This window comes from Natator depressus, chromosome 2, assembly GCF_965152275.1.
Source record: "Natator depressus isolate rNatDep1 chromosome 2, rNatDep2.hap1, whole genome shotgun sequence".
Lineage (NCBI taxonomy): Eukaryota > Metazoa > Chordata > Testudines > Cheloniidae > Natator > Natator depressus.
Window position 1 is genome coordinate 202,113,621 of NC_134235.1, and position 22,364 is coordinate 202,135,984.

Sequence of the window (22,364 nt, forward strand, 5' to 3'; positions counted from 1 at the left end):
GCCCTATGGACTGCTTCTTGGTTTTTGTAAATGGGTGGGGGATGGGTGGGGGAGGAAGGAAGGTGGAGGTCTTGACAAGCTTGTCAGGAGACTCCATCTTTCTTCTCCCCTCCCTAGCCCTAGCCTCCATTCCAAGCCAGAAGTCTGATCATGGGCCCGATCCTGAAATCCCTTACTCATGAGTCACGCCAAGAGGCTTACTCATTCCAGAAGACCCATTGAAACCAACAGACTACGGGTGCCAGAAGGCTTGGCAGCATCTCTGCGTTAGCATCTCTAAGACACTCTGTGATTTTATTCCATGACAGCCATGACATGAATCGACTTGAAGAGTAATAAACAAAAAGATTGGGGGTTCATTCTGTGATTTTTGGAAGCAGATATACCCGGATTTCTCTTTTGTATTCATTCTCCACCCTATTGCAGACTTTGTGAGATTGTTGAAAACAGTACTCCAATACATCTACAATTATATGTATCCTTTTAGATGTATTGCTGTTGTATGAGAAATATGATATCCGATACCTATATCATTGATAGAACACAGAGTATTAAGAGCTTGAGTCTTATTCTTGTTTTAACCCCAGTTACTGCACTAGAAGGTGTTACATTTACTCCATTGTAGACACCCCGGGACTGATTGTGACATAGTGTATACTACTTTACACCAATGTAATTCCATTGAGTTCACTAAAGTCACTAATGTAAGCAAGACCTGAATGAGGCCCACTGGTTCAAATGAATGCTTGGTTAATATCTCTGAAGCCAAAGGAATTATGCCAGGCATTCATTTAGCCCACTAACTGTGTATTTCCTAAATACAGAAAGGAAACCTCTCTTTTATCTCTTTATTATACTTTCCCACGAGATGTGCAAATGGCAGAGCAAAAGAATTCTTCACAGACCTTCTATACCACATGAATATTGATAAACTGTGATGAGCCAATTCTTTGTCAGTTTTAAAGGCATCAAAAGGGCAAATATACTTGGTATCAGTATTGTCATCATATTACCATGTGTAATAACTGTTAGAAGAGGGATGGACTATAATTGTGCATGTTAACACAGTCTGCTGTAGACAATAAAAATCCGGAATCAAATGGCTAATTTAAAGGTAAGGTCTGTGGAACTGCATGATCTTACAATAGCAGACAAGCACATGTTATTAATGTTCAAATGATCTCCCAAGAAACTGAAAAGCTGTCAAAAACAACAGAGATAATGGGACCTAAATAAGCAAAACAGAAACCCTGCACTAGTAGATAAAGGTGTTGCGTCTTTTCTTGTGTAGATATTGAAATTTTAATCTTTAAGGTCACGTGACTCATTAAATAATTAATGCAGATAGTCAGGAATGGATCTGTGGCCGTCAGGTCTCACTAGGAGTGATTCTCTCTGAAGTGAAACTCAACTTCCTATTTGAGTTTTTAAAAAAGCCCCGATTTGTCTTGAAAGAGTCTAACTTCTTAAGAAAGCAGTAGGGACTATGTTGGTAAGTATTTAGTGTGTACTGTATTTATAGCTTGATGACTGTAATTGTTTGTGCTAACTTTGTTGAAGTCTGCTGAGTATTTACTTAGCAAGTTTAATATTTAGAAATGTTAAATCTTTGTTTTAGCTGCTTTGTGGTCACATTACGGCTTTTTGTGATTAAGTGTTACCGAGTCAAACACATTTGATAATGTTCTAATTCACACTGTGGAAGGCTGGATACCACAGTGCAGGAAGACTGCTTTGTTCAATTTCCCTGGCATTAATAAATCACCAGCTTCTAATGCAGGGCCAAAAAGCAATGGAAAGGCAGCAAGCATTGTAAAGGAAAAGTCATGGGCAAATTTCTCTATGACTCATTAGTCTGAACGATTTATGTACGAAGTTAAAGTGCCGCAATGAATATTAGAATTCGGGATAACAACAAATTAAAAAAAAAGTCATAGCGTTTGTAAAGTGCTTTATTGCTACTTAGCAACTCTTTCAAGAAGAAGTATAGTTTAAAGGACTGTGGCAGTATAAAATATCGTGGTGTAACTTAATAGCTCCAAAATAAATAGCAGAAAGTCGTTGGCACCATTTTCAGATGCACATTCCATATTTTAAAGGAGGGGGGTAAATCCAATCAAGACATTCGGATCAATTTTTATTCTAGTTGATAACATGATTATTGATTATGGATCAAAATGGTTAAAGAATGAGTTGTAACATCAAATAGAAGCACTCCATGCCCTCACTGTATTTTTTGGAATGATGTGAATATCAGAGCTAAGAAAACAGCAGGCAACCGAATTCAAGCTGGAGATAGCTATCTGAAAAAAATAAGTTTCAATTTGTTTATATATTTTATCAGTGAGCGCTCTAAATTTATGAAAGGGAAATAAACAGCCCAGTAAGCTATTATTGCATTATTTTCTACAGACTGTAATTCTACACCAAATTTCAAATTATTATAGTAATTATGGAACTACTAAATTAGCAAAGCAAAATCTCTTCTCCAAAAGTTCTCCCAAGACAGACTTAATATTTTCCAAGGCTCGGATGACACCCTTCTAAGAAATCGTGTTGGTTAACTATTAGCATTTACATTTACTGGCAATCTTAAGACACAATGCATAGGACTTTATTAGGAATAATGAATGCATGGGGTACGTTATTATATCTGATAAATACCTTAGTAAATGTAATCCAAAAATATTTGAAGAGTATGATTATTGGCTTCTTGGGGTCTGTAATATTATAAGACCGACAAAAAATTACAATATCTAAGTGCTAAATGTTTCTGCTTCGTCTTCTTCTTTTTCCACAACAGCTTTTAATAAAGAGTTGAAGGGTTCGATCCAGCTCTCACTGAAGTCAACGGCAGAACTCTCATAGAATTTAATGGGAATAGATTCGGGCTGGAATCCTTAAGTACTTGAATAAAAATCCTAGTATACCATGTCCTATATTTAAACTGGAACCACTTTCTTGATTTATTCAACAGAGATGAACATCGCTAGTTGTGTTTAATGTCTGCTCTTGATTAAATGATCCTAAGCAAAGGTTTCCCAGAGGAAAATAAAGCATACATTCATGTAACAAGAGTTTGGAATGACAATATTTCCAAACACTTGGAGACAGAAGGCATAGCAGTCTACCACAAAAGGCGTGCTCAGATACCAGTGTTCTTTATTGTCGTATAAAATAATCTTTTACACATTACACCAATCAATGGATTTCCTTCAGTAGTTTTATACACATCCACGACTTTAGTCTTTTAAAAGAATTAAGCAAACCCAATATTTTTGTATGAATAAATATCTTCCTTTCTGATTCTCATTCAGGCTTTGCTTGTTGCTTATTTACAGAACTCCAGTGCACCGAAAAAGACGATTTACTGAGCGATAACAGCAGGAAACAATTCAGTCCACTGTTAGAAGTTTTAGGAGGTAAGGACTTCGGAAAATAAAATCTGTCGTGGGATAGTTTTATGTAGAGTTCATATTTCCTAGTGCTTGCATATGTGGGGGAAAATGCTGTTACAATGAGATTTTTATTGTGATAAATATTTAACCGAGTTGGAATTTTCCGGATTGAATCCATTCATCTTCTATGGCTGGTGAATGCGAGTGTCTCGACAGACAAAGAAATATATGGAACAGAATTAATAGCAGTCCTCATAGAGGCATTTGAAACAGGAAAGATGCAAAGTAATTTAAAGAGCGAAAGAAGTTGGTAATTTCTTTGGCATTCTTAGTTCCGTCCAAAATTGAAGTCTCAAAGCAAGAGACAGGTAGTTGAAGCAATTTTAGTGTTGGGTGGCTTTCGTAGTTTTTTTGGTTGGTTCCCTTGAGTAGTTTTGCAATGACTCCTGTGTGATTTGGAATTAGGAACATAAAAATAAATGTTCTGATTTTAGAAACTCTGGCTTTTGCTTCAGAAAATACACCAGAGGAGCATCGGTTTTATGTGTTTTATATATTTTGGACTTCTCTGCATTGTGTGCATGTTTCTTTCATGATTCAATTGTTTTTTAAACAAATACATGTAATGCTCTTCATGGTGACAATATTATTTTGGCAATGGTAGCAGAGGATTATATAGAACTGTTTCAAATTCTTGCCAGATTTACCTGCTTATTTTTTATGCTGATACATAATTAGTGTAGTTTACTACCTTTTAAAGGCTGCTATAAATTATAGGGCTACATGGGCTGCTTGTGTTGATTTAATAGCCTGTTGAAATCCTTCCTACAAAGAGACAGGCAAATATCCATTCATTCCCATTTTAAGAAAAGGAAAAGAAAGCATTATTTAATAGAATAATAATTTTATCCCGCATGCCCCACATATATGCCTTTGTCCAGAAATAATTGTGATTTGTAAATTAACCATATATTCACAAGTTCCACTCGATCTCAGTAAAAATGTCTTTAAATAGGTTGTATCGTTTTTAAATGCATTCTTTCTTTTAACCTGAAAAGGAATTATCAAAATTCAGTTGAACTAACTTCATCCGTAACAAACACATATGTATCGGTAAACAACTTTGCCCTGTCGATTTCAACTGGGAGAGAACGGAAATAAAATTCTACCGGTATATCAAATAGTGTTTTAATTTCTTCATTCACATAAGGGAATAGTCTTACCTTTTAACTAGTGACATAAGCATAACAATGAAAGGTAGACAGAGAGCAAGAATATTTCGAAATCTACTTATGTAGCCACTTAAAAGGACTATTAATACTAATATTTGCATTCAAATCTGCCACAAAGGGACTCTCTCTATTAGCACACATTTTAAAACAGCTGTTTGTTGATATTGCTGCTTGGAATCTCAACGCAAAGCCATGTGCACAAAGCATAAAAAAATCAATAATAAATCTTCTGAGAAAAGTAAGGTTTTCAGCTCTTAAAACAAACTTTTCAGGGCTCCAAATCATGGAGGTAATAAAACAAAGTTGAGTCTCCAGGAACAAAGCAATATGTTGGATGGCAAGGCAAATCAAACCTCTGCTACTTTCAAATCCATTTGAATTTGTGTTTGAAAACTCATAATCTTGATACTTGACCAAAGAAAATGAATTCCAGAACCGGTGAAAGGGAATTATTTTCAGCTGCGGTCCAGGACCAGGTAAAGTTAGAAAGTCTCCCCATTCTTCTAAAGCACAACCTGAAGAAGTAATTCATACATCAAGAAGTTACTTTTCTTAATAATTAATTAGTTTATCCACGACATACAATATGTTAATTGTTAAACTGTAGCTTTAACATTAGCTTGATCATTAATACTAATAAAGATGTTCATAGAAATAGGTTTTTTAAGCCTATAGCTATAGCTAGCGTTAAGGCATTTAAGTTTAAGCTGTACCTCTGACTTATGATTGTGATTTATTGCTTTTGTAGTTTCTATTTGCTCAGGACTGCAAGTTCTAAAGCCATCTTTCTGCTTTTGACGCAAAGCAGTCGATAACTTTTTACAACAGACCCAAGGAAGACTTGCTGTGCTTTTTCAGCATCTGCTCCATTATCCATTAATTCCAGTTGCATTGTTGCAGAAGAACTTTTTTATGTGTTTCTTTTATGGAATCTAAAATCACTTTATTTAAAATAGCCATGAATCCATCCCTAGTAAATTTCACTCTTGGTTTAAATGTAGTACTCTGCTATACAGCTAAAAATAGCGTTAGAGTTCTGGAGTTGCATTTGCTATGTGTGTCTAAGATGCTATATTTTCCAGAATTTTTTAAATTCAAGGTTCTTAGTGAGGATAATATATAAATGTTCTACTGCTATCAAAGTCACTTCCATTAGAAAAATTGCAAATTCTTCTTCTGTTTTAAAGTCACGCTGACTTTGTTGGAATGTCTACTAATTTATACTATTACTGATGGGTTTAAATTCCAATAACCGTTTATGTTCCACTTTACAATCGAAGCGAGATTATTATATACAGTTTGACCATAAAGTCTGTAGAAGATAAAATTAATCTTTTTATACAATCTTATTATCGTCAATAAAGTATTGGTGAAGTGATATAAGAATATGAAAAGTAAGCTAAAACTTTTCTGTAAAAATGCTAGAGTGGGGAAAGGTTTGAGGCAAATGATATATTATAAAATGCACAATGGTGGTAAGAAATTCAGAGTGTAAAAGTCACCACAGTGGCACAGTAGCACAATACAAGTGTGAAATATGTTATTTATCCCAACTATCTTTATAAGAGCTCTTTGAACTTGTGATTTCTAGTGTCTGTGGTAGGATTGTGTAAATACGAAAAACTAAGTCTTAGAGGGAAGACTTCATTCAGATTAGAAACTTGGTCATTTCATAGGTTAACTCAGGGGACGTATATGAGGGCTGTTCCTTTTTTCCTGGACAGTTAGATCATTTTGTTTCTAAATTTTTCATCTTTAGAAGCCTATAATTTTGTGCTTCACTCAAATAGTTGTATAGGAAATGCGTAAGCGCAGGTTTAACAGGAAGGTCCCAGAAGATTTTGCAAAATTCAGATCGTCCACTCTGAAGCCAGGCGCATTCTTCATAGGGTGTTACAACGACAAAAATCAACCACATTATTAGAGGAGACTCTTTTTGCCTTTGTCAGGTAATTGCAGGTCTTTTTAGTTTCTACAGCTGCCCTGTTGTAAAGTGTGGGTGTTAAGCAAGCGCCATACAATAGCAATATAGAGAAGCCTGTAGGGAAGATTGGTAATCAGAGTAGTCATTAAGGAGTTCCTTATTGAAATAATAGTATCAAGGTTTGACTTTATTATTGGATTGCAAAACACGCCATCATTAAGCGTAGATCAGTGTGGCGGTTTTGTTTGGGAAATGCCAGTTAATTAGGTTTAGTATAAAAGTTCATTGTAATCACATAGTATGAAAATAATTCCTCTTACCTTGCATGTGATTTTGTGTAAAGAAATATTAAGTGTGGGGGAAAAAATAATCTCCGGTTCCTGATTTTTTTCTTTAAATTCTTCTTAATGTATTTGGTTAAGGCTTTAAAAATCAGAGGACTGCGCTTAGAAACCTTGTTCCTTCAGTGATTCCCTATTTCAAATAAAAGGATTTAAGTTGACGTATGACCACGTGAGCACATAATACAGCGCATTATTGTGGCATTTGGAGTGGAGACCCGGGCTGGCTTCGTCTGTGATTACGCTTTTCCAGTTTCTGTTCAGAGCAAGCACTGCTTTCTATTATTTTTTTCCCTCCCTCTCCCCTGCAAGAGCTTTCCATTTCGGTTGCAGCTTTCGTTCCTTATGGAAAGGTTATTGTCGAGCTGATAGGACGGAATGCTTCGTTAAAAAGGATGGATTTTATTTTAAGGTATTTCCGTTGATTGTTCATTTATGTGGTGAGTTATTGCTGGTGGAGGCAAAGGTCAGTAGAAAAGGCTTAAGGGTGTGCGTGGATCCAAATCAAGCTTCGTTTCTCCCTTTGTTTCAATTTGCTGCCGAAAATATTCAAGTCTCTCTTCGCAGCAAAGAAACCAGAGAGTTTCTTATTTTCCCCCCTAGAGATTCTGTTTTTCTTTTATAGGGATCTCCCTCCGTTAAATCTCTTTTAAAGCTACATTACTGTTGTCTTTTATGATCAAGTGGAGACTGGGAGGATCTTATTTTTCCTGAAATATATACATATCTGTGTATACAAGAGTATTTCAGGAGATTGAGAAACACCCCTGGAATGGAGTCGGGGTTCGATTTGTGGCTGTCGTTATTGTTGTTTTGTTTTCTGTGTGCTTCTTTTGCTGATTCCGGCTCCGAAAATCGATGAGTATGCAATTGTGCTGCCATTTTATTTATGATGCTTAGTGGTACTTTGTTTACCATGCGAGCAGGGCTGGATTAGCTCTCTACCGTATTGAGGTTAACAATTCCAATTGAGAAGGGATTGCCTTTGTTTCCTTAGTGAAACCAAACCTGGATTTAGCTAAGAATTATCTGGCTATGAACAAATGTCCATCCACCGATTCTAACAATAAATCAGCCTCTGGAAATTTGTTTTACTCTGAATGGGGGATCTGGAAAGCGAAGGGGGGAGGGGACAATCTCCTTTCTGTAAGGATTTACATGATCACTAAATTTCCTATCTCTACCACTATGTCATAACCTGCTCCATATAACTACATATATCGTGTAGAGGGAAATGCACCTCAAATAACCCAAAAATGAAGGGATTCTTTGTGTTCTGCAAGGGGACAAATGTTATATAAAATTACATCCACCAGTGAGTTCCAGCTTTGGGAAAGGTCAGAGTGCTGAGGTTTGATTTATGTTTCCAGTGAGTTGGGGCAGCGTGCTCGCCTAGATGCGGCTGTGTCATTTTGTCCCAAATTACTGGGCAGTTGTAATTACTCAATTTATGAGCGGGTCATGGAAAAAAATCGAACTATTAGAGACAAAACGTTCTTTACTGAAACACAAAGGCAGAGTTTAATTTAGAACGACTCCCTGCCATTTCTGCACGGTCCCAGAAAGCGGAAATGTAGAATTTGGGTTTAGCTGCCAACAGATACACTCCGAGCAGAACTGACCCAAAGAAATGCCAATTCCCCCACACATAATGAAGCATGTTCCTCTTTATTAGACATAGTGTTTTTCTTACGCAATTAAAGGAGGGGTATTTCACTCCCAACAGTGTGTTTAAAGCTAAAGCAGGTCAAACCATATTTTAAACGGGCCGAAACGCGTCGAGAAAATAAAATGTAAGCTTTAATTGCAGCCTTATTGCTTGTCATCGTTTCTGATGATTTACGACTCAGTTCTGGTGCATTTTTGACCCAGTTAAAACAATCATAAATAAAAAAGTCCCAATATAAAGCGAGGAAGACCAAGAACAGTTGTGTAGATGGATATTTCGAAAGCCTTTCTGCTTGTGTAAATAATCAGAGTGTTGAGTAAATACAAAATGAAGTGTCAATTGCGATTTTATGGTGTTCGATAACACAAACGGTAATGCAGATTAAACAGGCTTGTCGCCAATATTTGATAATGCACTCATTTTCTAAGGCAACTCACATCCTTGCTCATCTGTGTAATTACTTGGATGTACATTTTATCAGTAATTTCTTCAATTCTCTCCTTTCCCCGATTTGAATAAGGTAGAATATTCTTTCCCCTAAAATATACAGAAATTATAAATCCTTTATAATCTTAGGCGTTTCTGCCAGAACAGATCAAATCAAGATTTATATTAGCTATTTTACACCGAGACTGATAACATTTCCGTGAGTGGAGAGAACTCCGATACAATGTAAACTCTCCAGAAATACACTACATTTCAAATCTCAAATATTTAACCAAAATATAGAGGAAATTCTTCCCTCAAATTAAACCTTTGCAGTCCAATTGGCTTCTGTGGGGTATTAGGGAAGGACGGAATTTCGGCCCTCTGTTAGTGAAAGATACATGCATTTATCTTTGTATAACATGCAGTGCAAATATGCGCATTATTATATGTTACATCAAATTCAAATCCAGTCATACAAAGAAAAATCACCTGCGCGCCTTAAAATTACATCTTTGGGTAGCGAGAAAGACAGGACCTGTCTAGAGTTATTGCAAAGTAACTTTCTTGTCTTATGCAGTAAAATGTATCAAGGAAAACTATATCGCAGAAGCTCAATAAACCATTTAATTTCTTGAATTAAAATACCTTGACAATCCCCACGATTTAGAACAAAGAATCTTCCCCTTACTCCTCCCCCTTCCAAAACAAAATACATATTTCAGTCCAAACTTTAAACGCGCTAATATTAAAACATCAAATATTCCCGGAGTATCCTGAAGAGCTCCCAAAATCGTCACCGTTTCCTGAGTCCGGAGGTTTCCCCTCTTTGCTCTAGGAGGGTTCTGTAGGGATTCTGTAGGGGTTTCTTTGATTGCATCTTGCTATGTTAGCTGGAAACAGGGAGAAAGACAAATCAGCAGTTTCAGAAAAAAAGTGTGGGGTTGATTATTGACTAAAGAAGCTTTTCTTCAAATGCAACATTCAAGGGGCTGTTTGAAGCAAAATGCATACGAGTGAATTTTTGCCTCTTCTCCCCTCCTACGCTGCCCGACTTCCCCTTTCATGTTGTGCCATCGCAATATGCCATAAGGAGCAAGTGTTTTCTGTTTTAGTGCTCTGTTTACAGCTTTGGTGCATGAAGCCATAAATCTTGTATAGCCATAAATGACAAAAACCATTGGTATGCATAAGAGGCCACCCTGGCCTTATAGTGCTTTTTATTTGTCGTTTGCTTTGTTTTTGCTTTAAGGTGACACTGTGCTCCCTTGTGGTTTTAAGCATACTATTTATATTTTTAACACCTTAATTAACGAAGAAACGACAAATTTACACCTTGTAATTATTCTAAATCGCCACTTAATGTGTTTCACCCAAACCGGCTCCTTTATGCGGGATTATAGTCTTAAACTTGATTCGAACTGTAATTCGGGCTGGAATCCGAAAGGAATTCCATGGTTGTTGCTGACGCTTGTATATTTCTGTTGTCAAATTTGGGTTATTTTATTTTATTTTTTTTTAAAAGCACTGAAGCTCAAAACATAAGCCCCCCAGATACACCTCAGCAATCTATACAGATAGGTGTGCCAACACAGGCGTAGCGTGTGTGTCAAATGTTTGTGTGTGACTACGTGAAACTATACACATGCACATATGGGTGGATATCTCTATAGGTATATCTATGTGTATGTATGCGTAGATCCATATCTGCACATAGGTGAATATGTCAGTATGTGCATATATGTGGGGATATCTGCGTGGGTGTATGCGCATGTGTACATCTCTACTTGCGTGTGTGTATACTCACGCATGCATGTTTAATTACTAACTATAATTAGTTCATTTGTTCCACTAAAAGCATTGCCCAGAGCACAGATCTGATAGAGGTTGCTTGGATGAAAGACATAAACTACAGATTATTAATTGTTATTGTTATTATTGCGAATATTACTGACTAGGTCTCCCATAACTTTCAGCATCGAGGAGCTCGTGTAGAGAATATTCCTTATCTACCAAAAACCGATTCACACAAAAAACTGGTCAGAGTGACCCTTTGTGAGCGCCGTTTGTCTTCATTAGCATAATTTTCCTGGATTTAGTGACGCCTCGGTGCGGGGGGAGCTTCACTCCTTCACTCCCCTTTCTCCTCTCACTCCTTCATTCCTTCTCTGCAACCCCCACCCTGCCCCGGACTTCCCGAGGCGGCTGCGTTTTTTTCCCCCCACCAGGCGTCCTTTGCGTGTAATATTCATAAGAAACATACCCATTTTCTGTGGCATTACATGAGGGAAGCCCTGAGACTTGATAGCTCCTATCTTTGGGCCCCGCTTTCTGCCCTAGGGGCTGAGCAGGGAGAGGGAGGGGGTCCGAGCCGAACCAGCGAGTCCTGAGCAGTGAGTGCTCCTCCAGTCTTGGCTGGTGGGTTCCTTGTGCAGATGACTTGAGCCGGTGCCCATCCCGGAGCCGAAGGGACTTGGCTGGGGGAAAGTTCTGCTCCCTGGGTTGTGTGTCGCCGAGCCTCCAAAGAGCATGTTGGCTTCCGCCTCAGTCGTCAGAAGTTAAGGTAAGCAGGCCACAAATACGCTGCTATCAGTTGTGAATGGCGGAGTTTATGTCCCAGTGATTTATGACCATAGACTTAAATCTCGGTTCAAGAAGAGTTCACAAGCGGGAGCTTCCTCCCAGGCAGTGACTGATACCCTTACACTTCGCATGCAGGCAGTTTCTCCCTGTTCCCTGAACTTTTCTTTATCTGTCAGGAAATCTTTAGGGGCTGCCTGCTTTTCTCTCCTGGATCAGAGTTCGGGCTGGGGGGCACGGGGGGGAGGGAAGGAGGTTGGAAGGAAGAGATTTTGTCAGATGTATCAGGGAGGGGGAAATAATGGGGAAATGGGGAACAAGTGAGGGACCTGCCCTAGTAAGGCAACTTTCCTCTGTGTCTTCTTTATCTTTCAGAGAGCTTGTTAAAGTGGCACTTGTTTAATGCACAAATATTGATCTTGTCGGCGGAAAGGCCACTCCAAGATTTTGGGGCCCAATTTTGCTTTCACTCCCATGCGACCCCAATGAAGTCAGTGGGGTCGCACGGGCATAACCGAGGACAGAGTCAGGCCCTTTGTCTTCAGCGTGTAAAAGAGAAACGTTTCTGCCAGCCCAGGCACCGGTTGTAGTGACAAACTTTTGTCCTCCCCTGGTTTTAGTATCTATGGCACTTATAAAAAAAGAGAAACGGCCACGTTGTACTCACAGCTTCCCAGTTTTCTATAACTTTGCAGAAGCTGCTTAACTTTGGACACCAAAACCTGAGTTGCTCTGTCTGCAAATAGATTTACCAGAACCTACAATATTTCTCTCTCAAAATCAAGTTGCTTTTTGTTTTTGTTTTAGCTCCTTGCGGAGCTCTGGAAATATTCTCCACCAGACTTTCTACTCCGCATTATCCCCCTGGACATGTTAGTCAATGTAACAAACTTTAAAATGTCAAATATAAAGTGAAGCATTTTAAATGGGCGACCATGACGCTAAGATCACTATTATTTAACTAATGTATTGTTTTCCCGAGACTGGGAGTCCCATATCTCTGTGTGTTTCGAGGGAACTAAATGAAAACTACTTTAGGGCCTAAGAATTAGGCACAGTATATGGGGGTGGGGGTGGGGGGGAGTTGTGCTTTATAATTGAGGAACTGGAAATTAATATGTTTATATGTATATGCTTTACAGTATATGTGTTACAGATCTTGACCAACTTATTAGTTCAATAACATCCATGGGTCTCAATTAATAAAAAAATCAAATGGTAACGCCTTTTGGGGGTTTATTAAAGTAACTAGTCTATAATAAAACAAAGGGACCATTTCTTTCTAAGTAACTTGTATCACTTGAAATACCTATATCTGTAATTATTGGTGGCTATTGTGTAACACTTTCTCCCCAAAGGCTCATGTGGTTTTAGGTGCCTTGGAAAAAAAATCAAAAGACAGGAGACTGTAGAGCACTATTTTTGACCCGGTGTGGCTGTTTGTCAGCAACAGGGAGGTGGGTGGAGGTGGAGAAAAGGATTTTAATTTCTGAAAATAATGTGTGTGTAAGAGTTCCTAGATTGGAGATAACATTCAGATCTCCTTTCCCATTATTGAGGACACATCTTTAACTGGTTATTCTCAGGCAGGTAAACAGCATGAGTTACAAAAAAGATTCACACGGGCTGTAGGAGCATTTTATGGTTTGTGTGTCCATCCCCTCTCTCCAGCCAAATGACCCTCATACATCAAATTACATAGCAGTTTCAAAGACAGAACCTATTATCGTTAAGTTGGAAGGAAAGTTCAAGCCGTGGTCATGGAGATGAACGCTGGTTTTTCAGGTTCCTGGTGTTTTTTCCAATCCATCATGTTTTAACAGGTAGAATTTGGTAGTTTCCATGGAAAGAAGTAGCTCCAAAATAATTATAAAAAGTGTCCTGATTCCTTACGAACTTTTGATTATAATCGTCATTCCTAGAGAACAACATTCCATTTCTGGGATTCTTTTAAAAGTGAAAGACATGAGAGATGGAAATTCCAAACAGGCCGATTCTACCAGGCTCACTAAGAGAAAACTCACAAGTGACAACTGGAGAGCAGTCCCCAAATTATTTACTTTGATGGCTTTGTAAAGCTGTTTGGTCCTGGTGGCTAAATCTGTGTCCCAGTTTAAATTCACTGCAGTTAAAACTGATTTATGTGAATGGGGGGAGGGGGAGGAGGGTATTAAATATCTAAAGTAGTACCAGCTTAATCTGCAAGTACTGCTTCTTCCATTTAATGTGTGTCAGCCTGTATTGTTTTTGTCAAGTGTTTTATAGACAAACAAAATATGCATTAGACTGCGTGCGTGTGGATCTTCTTGAATGGAAAGGCTTTGAATGGTTTTTTCTTTTCCACGTAATATATATTTAAAAAGTCTTATCCAAACTGTAACCACAATATAAATATTAAAAATAAGATGGCAGTGGTTACGGTGAAGTACAGGAGAAAGGTTTATTACTCTCCGACAGCAGTGAAAGTGAATGAGAGAACTACTCCCCTAGTGTAACATACATTTTCCTTGATCACCCTTATCTGGAAGCATTGTATTTAAATAACCTCTCGGGTTCCTTGTGTGATAAATGATAAAACAATTCACGGTGTTATAAACCCTGGAAAACCCCTCTCCTGGTGCAGTAAACCACATATTTGTAGCTGCCAGTAAATTCAGGCAGCTTTTATATCGAAATTCTCTTAGCCTAAGGCCAAGTCATGCTGCTAAATATTGCTGACCACTTTTTCTTTTATGGCTTTCATGTCACTTAGCTATTGAAAGTAAGATGGATTTGTACTATTTCTTCACTCTAGTGTGCTTTCGCTACACCCTAGGTCTACCAGGAGAGGCCATTGGAGGAAGAACGTCACGTGACAGAGGGGTGCCAATGTTATTCTTTAAGGGTGTCAAGACCCTGTCAGTTTGTGAAATAAATATTGGGAAACAACGAAATGCAAAAAGCGACCTACTACGACAGCTCTGCAATCTATGGTGGCTACCCCTACCAAGGAGCAAATGGTTTCACTTATAATGCTAGTCAGCAGCAATATCCTCCATCTTCATCACTTGTGGAAACTGAATATCATCGACCTGCTTGCTCTTTACAGTCACCTGGCAGTTCTGTGTCCCACCATAAGACCAATGAAATCAATGAGAGTTGCATGAGGACCATCACTAGCCAACCCATTCAGCCCCCAGTTATTTCAGAGCAGCAACAGCCTCCAGCCCAGCAGGCACCACCTCCACCTCCACCCTCTGTCTCACCACCTCAAAATGCCAGCAGCAATTCTGCCCCAGCTAACACTACCAAGAGCCCAGTTATTAACTCACCCACCATGTCCAAACAAATATTCCCATGGATGAAAGAGTCTCGACAAAATACAAAGCAGAAAAACAGCAGTTCCAGTTCAGGTATGAAATGTATTTACATTATAAGTGACTTACTTAGTCTGGCAGGCCAAATTGTGGGATCAAGTATTTGTAGTTTGTCCGAGATATGTCATCTTTTAAAAAAATATTGTGGGAGTAATCTTATTTCAAATATAACTTTTTAACCATGTATCTTCCAGAAAGTATTTCAGAATGCTTTAAAGTGACTTTGGTAAAATGCTAAACTCAGCCTTGCAAATTATTCCTAAGTTATTTAGTTTCCAGGTGCTTCTATTTGGTAGTGTCTAAGGTTGATATAACATTTACCTCTTAGTCTATAACATTCCATTCCACAGGTTATGTTCTTTCTTCTATTAAATCATGTCAACATCTAGAGGCCTAGGCCTCTAGCCAGAGGCACATCCTGAATATTTTGTTGGCATAGTGCTATTAGAATAATAAGACAGTGACCTAGCCCTGCTGAATTGTAAATGGAATAAAATAGCTCATAATCATCTGCAGTCAGGATCAATGCTTTACTTATACTCAGAACCTATTCTTATTTTAGCAGACTGGCAAAGTTACAAGTCTGGTAAACAAAGATCAGTTATGAGTAAAATAAAGTTAGGTCCATAAAAATATTACTGGGGGATTATAGTATATATGGACATTATTATTACACAAGTACACCTAAATCGATAACACAAACTTCTGTTCCCAGGCATTTTGTTTATATTTACCACTTCCTACATTTCCTGTGTACTGTGGAAATAGATTCCAAAACTTTAGCAAATTTTTTCTTTCATGTATTTCTTATGGTTTGATAATGTTACCATTTACAATGTTGTATGTCATGTATTATTTTATTCATAAAAGCAATGTGTGTTTATATATATATGTATACATAGTACATATATGTTTATATTTATGTGTATATATACATGTATATGTTTATAATTATATTTTTGTTTGTACATATGGGACATGTGCACATGAGTGTGAGTGTGCATACAAACACACACACAGAGTTCATGTGAGTATGATGAGATTTTCAGACCATTCTGGGGGATTCCATTCATGGAAATATCTAAATCCTCTGGACTGCTTTGAGGAAACCAACAATAATATATAACATTTAATCAGACTTTTGCATTAAAGCGTTCATAAGATTCGCTTTTAAAAAATCTTTTCTTCTTGTATAAGGATTATTTCAGATAAACTACAATATTTGGTGCTGTGTTTATTGAGGCAGTTATAGTCATATAGTGACACTTCAAAGGTGAAGGAAAATAATGGTGAGCCTTTCAATGCTTTTAGCCTGGCATATTTTAGTTATAGAAAGAAATATGTATGTTTCACTAGGATATTTGTATACCAGAGAGCTGGGATCTACAGACACTAATCCTAGCCCTGGCTTCTATTGTTTCTGGTTACTGTGTTCAGGTTCCACCATGTTGATTGTATTCTTTGTGTGATTTACATAGGTGAGAGCTGTGCTGGTGATAAAAGCCCTCCAGGGCAAGCCTCCTCTAAAAGAGCACGTACAGCTTATACAAGTGCCCAGCTGGTAGAACTGGAAAAGGAGTTCCACTTCAATAGATACCTCTGCAGGCCAAGAAGGGTAGAAATGGCTAATTTGCTCAATCTCACAGAAAGACAAATCAAAATATGGTTTCAGAACCGCAGAATGAAATATAAAAAGGATCAAAAGGGAAAGGGCATGATGACCTCTTCAGGAGGACAGTCCCCAAGCAGAAGTCCTGTGCCTCCAGCTCCTGGGGGGTATTTAAACTCTATGCATTCTTTAGTAAACAGTGTTCCCTATGAGCCCCAGTCTCCTCCATCATTTAACAAGCCTCATCAAAATGCCTATGGCATCCCTGCATCATATCCGGCTCCTCTCAATAACTGTCCGCCTCCTCAAAAGAGATACACGGGGACAGCAGCGGTTACTCCTGAATATGATACTCACCCTCTTCAAGGCAACAGTTATGGAAATCCACATATACAGGGAAGCCCCGTCTATGTGGGGGGCAACTATGTGGACACCATGACCAATTCTGGGCCTTCCATCTTTGGTCTAACTCATCTCCCTCATCCTTCCTCTGCCAACATGGACTACAGTGGGACTGGGCCAATGGGCAACAATCACCACCATGGACCTTGTGATCCACACCCAACATACACAGACCTTACTTCTCATCATCCTTCTCAGGGAAGAATTCAGGAAGCACCCAAACTCACCCATCTGTAACAGACATGAGTTACTAAGTGGAATGAAGTCCCCAACTTTTTAAAAGTACTTCCCACCCTTCCCTCCCATCTCCCTCTATTTTTGTTTTTGTTTTGTTTTGTTTGGTAAAGCGTTCTATAGTTTACGTGACGTAGCAATATTTGTTGCTTGAATTGCTCTATAGTTTCAATAGTGGATATTTATCTTCTTGAACTGTAGCCTTGTGTCTCGCTTTGGGAGTATACATAGGCTTTATACTTTACTTCTACACTTTTATCAAAACAGGGTATATGAACAAATTTTCTATAACAATAATTCTGAAATGTGAATTTGTTCGTACAAATTGATTGATTGATCCCACGGGGAAGCAATTTTTTATTGCACTTCTTTTAAATAGCGAGAAAGAAATCAAAGGCGCTTGAACAGGGGCTCCCTGGAAAATTATTAATACGTGTTAAGTCTTTCAATGTGTGTATGCTGGTGAACATTCAGATTTATTTATATTTTTTTTAAAACATTGAATAATCTAAGTGTTTAAAATTTTATTTATCCCCATCTGTTCATATTTATATATATATATAAAATTCTGTACCATGAATATTCAGGAGGTATTTACCTGGCCGTATGTTAGATGGCATATTGGCATAAGTAGGAAATATCATTTGAAAGGAAACTATTACTCCTTTATTTAAAAATATAATAATGCAATAAAATCTGAAAAATTGATCACAAATTGAATAATTTATGCTTGTAACATCCAGCTAAATGGAAAATGTGTAAACCTGAAAAGACTAGATTTGTTTTGAAAGTTATACATTCCTTGCTGCTCACATTCTGACAAAAATAAAGTTTTTATTCTGAATAATAAAGAGTTAAGAAACGGTTATTTGTTCAAAAAGACCCAAACCATGTGATCACTAAGTGAACAGATATAGATACACACACACACACACACACACACACACACACACACACACACACAAATACAAATATCCAATACCCAACCCACGTAAATAGCCCCTTCTGTTTTCCTTATCAAGGTTTTAAAACTGCAGTGAATTGGCAAATCCCAATATGTCTTATGAGCTGTGACAATTTCAGCGTTGAAAATACCAAGGATGCAAACGATCCGCCTTTTGTGTCCATAACGCTAGGTGCTGAGCTGCCGGCATGCTTTACAAGCACTGCTATTGGGAGGATATTTTTGTCTGAATAATATTTATTTGGGTCAGAAACACAACCACGTTTATTTCGCAAACAGCACTGCTCCACATAAAGCTCGGGTGCCCGCGCCGAACAGAGTGATTCCTGAGACAGTGCTCGTAAGGGTAAGCTGGTCCTTGGTCTAGGGATGTTGGATTTCGCCATGTTGGGCTTTTTTTCCCCCCTGCAGGAACCCACTTCACCAACAGCCGTCCACATGGAAAAGGCTCTTCTCGCCTCTGCACTGGAGGGACCTTTGGAAAGCTGGGAGCTTTCTACTCCCACACTTTTCCTCCCAGGGTCAGAACAGACAATTCATCGCCTGTTACATTGTGCCCGGAGGAGGGGGAAATTAAATAAAGCAAAGAGAGCTAAGAATAAAAATAAGATAATGCACATGGATATTTTGAAGGTACAAATTAAAAAAAATTAATAGTGAGAAATACAGTTCATCACCCCACTAGAGAAGAAACCAGAATAAACCAGCTGTTTAGGTTTGTGTACACTTTTTGGAAGCAAAGCTTGTTGTTCAGGCTCATAAACAGGATTACAATGTAGTTCGGGATATTTTCTTCTCAATATGTTGCTTCCTATTCGGCTATGATTTTAAAAAAATGACCCGATCTAGTATTTTTTTCATTTTTGTTAATCTGGTTTCCCACCCCACTTCACCTCCTCCCTTTTCTGGCCCTGGGGGGGGGAGGGGAGACAAGCGGGCTCTAGCTTTTGGTTAAAAAACGCAATATTGCAAAATACTTACTCTCTGCATGGTTTTCGATAATAAATTAGCAAGCTATTCATTTGCAAGGCTATTCCGATAGGAATCTGTATTAACTGTAATCCAGAGAAGCGAATCAACATACTAAAATAAGATTTTTATTTCATAATACTATGTGACCTTATTTTTAAAATTCAGACTATAAATCAGGAGGGACCTTAATAGATTCGGGTGAAATATACACATGTATGTATATAGACACATAAACATATGCCAAGTAGATATTAACACATGCTGTTCAGTGTCTGTGTCTTTTAATGCACAGGAAAAATGTCGCCATTTTGGTCTCACTCTAAAATATTATTAATCGTGAGTCTTTATCTTGTTCTGAGAATCATCCTTGCTTGAAGTTTGTTGAAAATATTATAATGTATCCACGAATCTATATATAAGTGTTCTGCAAAAAATATATATAACATTTCAGTGAAAGAAAACGATTTTGTATGTATTTATTTTGTATACATATATATATATTTATACCTCAACTGATGAAGAGGTTGCCTAGAATCTGTCTGATATTTTTCATTGAATCATAATATATATTCAAAACTGACCTAGGATAGAACATTAATGTGAAGAGGAAGAAAGTATCTTTTGGCAATTGATAAATCCAGAAAGGATTATTTAGGAAATGTTTCTGTTTTATTTAAACAACTCTTGTTTTAGGCAGGTTAAATAAAATCAAAGGAAATGTCAGAATCTATGAATTCTTCATGTGTTGCTTCTTTTAGCACAGATAATTAAATTTATAAAAATATTAGAAAGAATTTGGCTTTCCACTCTCCCCCCCATTCCAAATACATATATGAGCGCAATTTCCCCTACTCTTTCCAGAAAAAATATATATCATACATCTAGTTTGTTTCCATTTTTAAATCTCTATATTGGATTTTTTAAAAAAATCTATTGATTAACACATATTTATAAAGGCAGAGTAATAGATTTTTACAAGTATTTTGCAGTTCACTGTCCGAAGAGAAAAACCTTTTGTTCCAGGTGGTTTTTGTATTATACCGAGCCACAAGAAAATAAATAGGATGAATAAATAAATAAATAAATAAATGCGCAGAATACCTACACCCACACGGTTTTTACTTACAAAGGCTCGTTACACTCGAAATCTCCCTCTTTCTCTCCCTTTATTGTTTTTTTCATCCTACTGTTAATTCCAATATTTTAAAGTAAAAATAACCCTCAGCACCAAGCCAACTAGAAACGTGTATTCCCACAGTACTGAGAATAACCCTGTAGCAGTACATTTTAAAAGGAGCCCTTTTCCTTGTTTACTTGCGTTTCTTGCTCTCCTTCTTTGCTCGGTCACATTTGATCTTGGAAAGAGCAAGAAGGTTTAAATGTGTTCTTAAGGGCCAGTAGCTGTCAAACCTTTTGGCGGACAAGATTGATCACGCGCAGGCATCACCAGAGCTTTGTTTGTAGTAAAAGCAAGAAAATTAAACCCCCAGCATTTTCCAACAGCATCTATATTTATAAGGCATCCCTTTTGAGGTATTAAATGACAAGTCTCGTTCTATATTTTATTTAAACAACCTAACAAAACAACCCCCCCTTTAAAATGCCCCAATCCCATTCCTCCTTTCCCAGCCTTTCCCAGATATACTTCATCTTGTGGATTTATTAGCTTCAGACCGAAGGGTTTTGGTCAGTCTCGGACAAAGTGGAGGTCTAATGATCAGTTTGTTATTTGAACAGCTTACAAAGATTCTGGTGATTCCTTTCAATGCAATTCCGAAACAGAGCAGCTATTGCCAGCGCGAGGCTGATTTGGCTTCCTTAGACTATTTAAAAAAAAAAAAAAAAGGCAGCACAACAATGATGTTTTTCATCTTGAATATAAAATGCTACACGAAACAGATATGGCCTGCGTGCTGTGGAAAAATAAAATTCCGGATGTGTTCATTGTGTTTTAATAATAATAACAACAATTAATAAATAGCCATTAGCATCATACTTTTACCACTCTTCTCGATTTGATTGGAAAGGTTGTTTCAAAGCCTCAGCGTTCAGTAGTTTAATAGCTTTGTAAGTTGTAAATCAAAACGATTGTAAACAAAGCAAATGCTTTTGGCTCATACACAGTCATTCAAGTTAGAATCCTTGCAGCATTTCCCCCCTGACGTATTAATATTTATACATATATATCTGACACTACCTTCCAATATATTTCCCTGCAATTGAACATACTCACCAAACCCCGTCTAGTACGGTTATTAAGTAAAACATGTCAGCAGAAGCGAGTGTAGTTTACAAACTAATGCACTAGATTGCTTAGAATATTTCCAGTATATCTATATCTATATGGTAGAGATAGAGATAGATAGATATAGTGCACTTCTGTGAAGTCAACTGCAGTGAAAAGTCATGACCAAAAAGCTGTTTCTATGTTATTCTTCCCATAGGAGCAAGGCTGCTGCGGAAAATCCTGCTAAACAATGGACTCAGAGATCGGCGGCCAATTGTTCTCCATACTGTACATACTCTCTCCCCCTAAAGCAAAAGTGGCATAGAGATGCCAATTCGGGAGCAGTAAACTAGCTTAGGGGGAAGTGCTATTCCCCGAGAAAAAAGCAGGACTCTCTGCCAGTAACTCCTGCCTGGGTGCAACTTCTTATGTGGCTGAGATGTGGGGGCCCTAGGTGTCAAAACTTTGAAGATTAATGGATTACTTTGTTAATGACTCAAAGCGTCAGATTGAGGTGCTTAAATGATTTGCGAGGTGCAAAGCGTTTTCCTGACAGTCCCAAACAATGAGATGAGTGTGCGGGAGGAGACAAGAGGGGCAGCAGTCTGCAGGACAAGCAACCACACACACACACACACACACACACACATACACACACACTCACGCACAGATCATTTCAGATTAGGACGCAAAGCCGATAGATACAGATATATAATTTCCCCCCTAAAAAGTGTAAATAAAGCCTTTCGGGCCCCCAATGAGGCGTTCCTTCTCGACTTTTTTGGATCAATCAAACAGACAGTGGCTTCTTTTGATTAAAGCCCAAATTGTCATTGGGCAGAGGCAATCATGTGACAGCCAATTCGGTCCAATTTCAACCTTGTCTCCATGAATTCAATAGTTTAATAGTAGCACGGTCCCCATACGGCTGTAATCAGTGAATTAGAAAAAAAACACCCCACCAGCGATCTTCTATGATATATTTTTTTCTTCTCTCTCTCCTTTTTCCTGGGCCTTTCCCCCCTCCCCC

The 22,364-nt window shown here is 37.9% G+C and overlaps 1 protein-coding gene across 3 annotated transcripts in view; it reads left to right on the forward strand.

Annotated features, from left to right (window-relative positions):
• HOXA3 (homeobox A3) overlaps positions 1-17,663 on the forward strand; it is a 43,296-nt gene extending 25,633 nt beyond the window's left edge. The window contains exons 2-4 of one of the 3 annotated variants that reach the window (XM_074945743.1): positions 3,342-3,422; positions 14,386-14,962; positions 16,405-17,663. In XM_074945743.1, coding sequence (XP_074801844.1) covers positions 14,503-14,962; positions 16,405-17,174 — 1,230 coding nt within the window. In that variant the 5' untranslated portion in view covers positions 3,342-3,422; positions 14,386-14,502 and the 3' untranslated portion in view covers positions 17,175-17,663. Of the gene's footprint in view, positions 1-3,317; positions 3,423-11,403; positions 11,554-14,385; positions 14,963-16,404 lie in introns of those variants that run through there. The other 2 variants (XM_074945742.1, XM_074945744.1) reach the window with 2 other exon arrangements.
• The last annotated feature ends 4,701 nt before the right edge of the window (positions 17,664-22,364 follow it).